The sequence below is a fragment of the Meriones unguiculatus genome, chromosome 11 (genome assembly GCF_030254825.1).
Source record: "Meriones unguiculatus strain TT.TT164.6M chromosome 11, Bangor_MerUng_6.1, whole genome shotgun sequence".
NCBI classification, from domain to species: domain Eukaryota; kingdom Metazoa; phylum Chordata; class Mammalia; order Rodentia; family Muridae; genus Meriones; species Meriones unguiculatus.
The window spans coordinates 94,336,709-94,338,673 of NC_083359.1; the positions used below are offsets into that span (position 1 = coordinate 94,336,709).

The 1,965-nt window shown below is 44.9% G+C and overlaps 1 protein-coding gene across 1 annotated transcript; it reads right to left on the reverse strand.

Annotated features, from left to right (window-relative positions):
- Positions 1-441: 441 nt before the first annotated feature.
- Positions 442-1,526, reverse strand: LOC110541841 (olfactory receptor 10Z1). Its single transcript, XM_021628540.2, has one exon. The coding sequence runs from the start codon at positions 1,480-1,482 to the stop codon at positions 541-543; it is 942 nt and encodes a 313-aa protein (XP_021484215.1). The 5' UTR covers positions 1,483-1,526; the 3' UTR covers positions 442-540.
- Between the last annotated feature and the right edge of the window lie 439 nt (positions 1,527-1,965).

A 1,965-nucleotide genomic window follows, 5' to 3' on the forward strand; every position in this document is an offset into this window, starting at 1 on the left:
GAAAGGTAATAGCTAAGTTGAGGAGTGGGGAGCAAACGCAACAGCAGGGCTTCTGTCTGCCCTGCATCTCCCAGACTACACGCTGAGTTTCAGACCTCAAAAGAACATCACTGCTCAAGTGTTCTCGTTGTGCAATTATTTCAGAATTCTTCACAAAGCCCCTGGACCCTGACATCCTAGCCGTGAACTTAAACAGTCTGAAGTTCCCTCATCTTGTTTAGCTCAGCTGGGAAATTTATAGTGTTCTGAACAAACTAAGAAGATCCCTACTTCTAGATGAGCTGTGGTAATTGGGAGTCGTCTCTATGACACTTAAGGTGAATATTAAGCTTTTGAGCTCACTGTGGGCTGAACCCAATGAACAGAGCAGAAAATCCTGTCTTATCCTGTCGTATCCTTCCAGGCACCCTGGGAAGAAAAGCTGAGGAGGCATGTGGGCTTTTGGTGCAGCAGTTTTGCCAAAAATTTGCAATATCTTGTCCAATGGATTAATCCTGGTCCAGGACTTGCTTATGCAAAAGAGAGTCCTTGGGTCAGCCTTTATCCTTTACCTAGTAAACTCCCTCGGAAAGCGTTTCTCAGAGCTGATTGCACAGCCCGATTCCTGAGACTATAAACAATAGGATTGAGGAGAGGGGTTGCCACGGTGTAGGTGACAGCAATAAGCTGATCCCTCTCCAGAGAGTAGCTGGCTTTGGGCCGTAAGTACATGAAGGAGGCACAGCCATAGTGAATAACGACCACCGTGAGATGTGATGCGCATGTAGAGAAAGCTTTCTTCCGCCCCTCCGCAGAAGGGATTCTCAGTATTGCTACCAGGATGTAGGCATAGGAGACAGTAATTAAGAAGAAAGAGACCAAGAGAACCAGCAGACTGAGGATGAGAATTCCCAGCTCACTTAGTCTTGTATCCCCACAAGCAAGGCTTAGCACTGGAGGTGTGTCACAGAAAAAGTGCTGGATTTCATGAGAGCTGCAGAATGAGAGGCGAAAAATGACTAGTGTCATTCCCAGGCCAAAAAGGTATCCACTCAGGAAGGAAGTGCCAATTAGCTGGGCACAGAGGGTAGGATTCATACGGCTGGCATAGTGAAGTGGGGCACAGATGGCCACATATCTGTCAAAGCCCATGACAGACAGGAGGAAGCAGTTGGTACAAGCCCATGAAGCAGAGAAAAACATCTGGGTAGCACAGCCCATAAAGGAGATAGCCTGTCCCCCCATAACCAGGCCAGAGAGCATCCTGGGGATGATTCCCAATGTGTAACAGGTCTCAGAGAAGGACAGGAAGGAAAGAAAGAGATACATGGGTGTGTGAAGGTGGCTATCCAACCTGATCACTATGATGATGAAGACATTGCTGGTGATGGTGACAAGATACAAAGACAGGAACAAGACAAACAGCAGAAGCTGAAGCTCCCCAAAGCTAGAGAAACCCAGGAAGACAAAGCCCCTCCAGAAGGTGGCATTGTTTTGCACCATCCTAAAAGAGAGCCCTGCTGATTCTGTCGATTTCTTTCCCCATGCTAGGAGATGCCTCTCCAGATGAAGGTGAGATGGGTTCTCTTCGATTTGTGCCTGTTGGAACACACACAAAAATGTCTGGTTTAGACTGTAATCACGCTTTAGAAAACTATGTGCTGCATCTGACACAAGCATGGATAGGCCCACCCTTACATTCATGTATGTTATAAATAGCCAATCACTACATTCAAGTGAACATAAACTGCTCTATAAATATTTTTACATAGGCAAATACAAGCACACTGATTAATACATATATCACACACTTAAACTATGTGTTACACATCTTATATTACTTACCCCACTGCAAGTATGTTGTACTTTCATGTAACAGATGCACATATATTCACATACATGCAAGTTTGAAAACACTTGCATCCTGACTTTTTACCTAAAAATTCACATTGCCTATTAAAATATACAGTAGAGTGGGAAGGATTT

Bases quoted from the DNA above. Each gene is read 5' to 3' on its own strand.
- LOC110541841 (XM_021628540.2), bottom strand. From the start codon at position 1,482: ATGGTGCAAAACAATGCCACCTTCTGGAGGGGCTTTGTCTTCCTGGGT.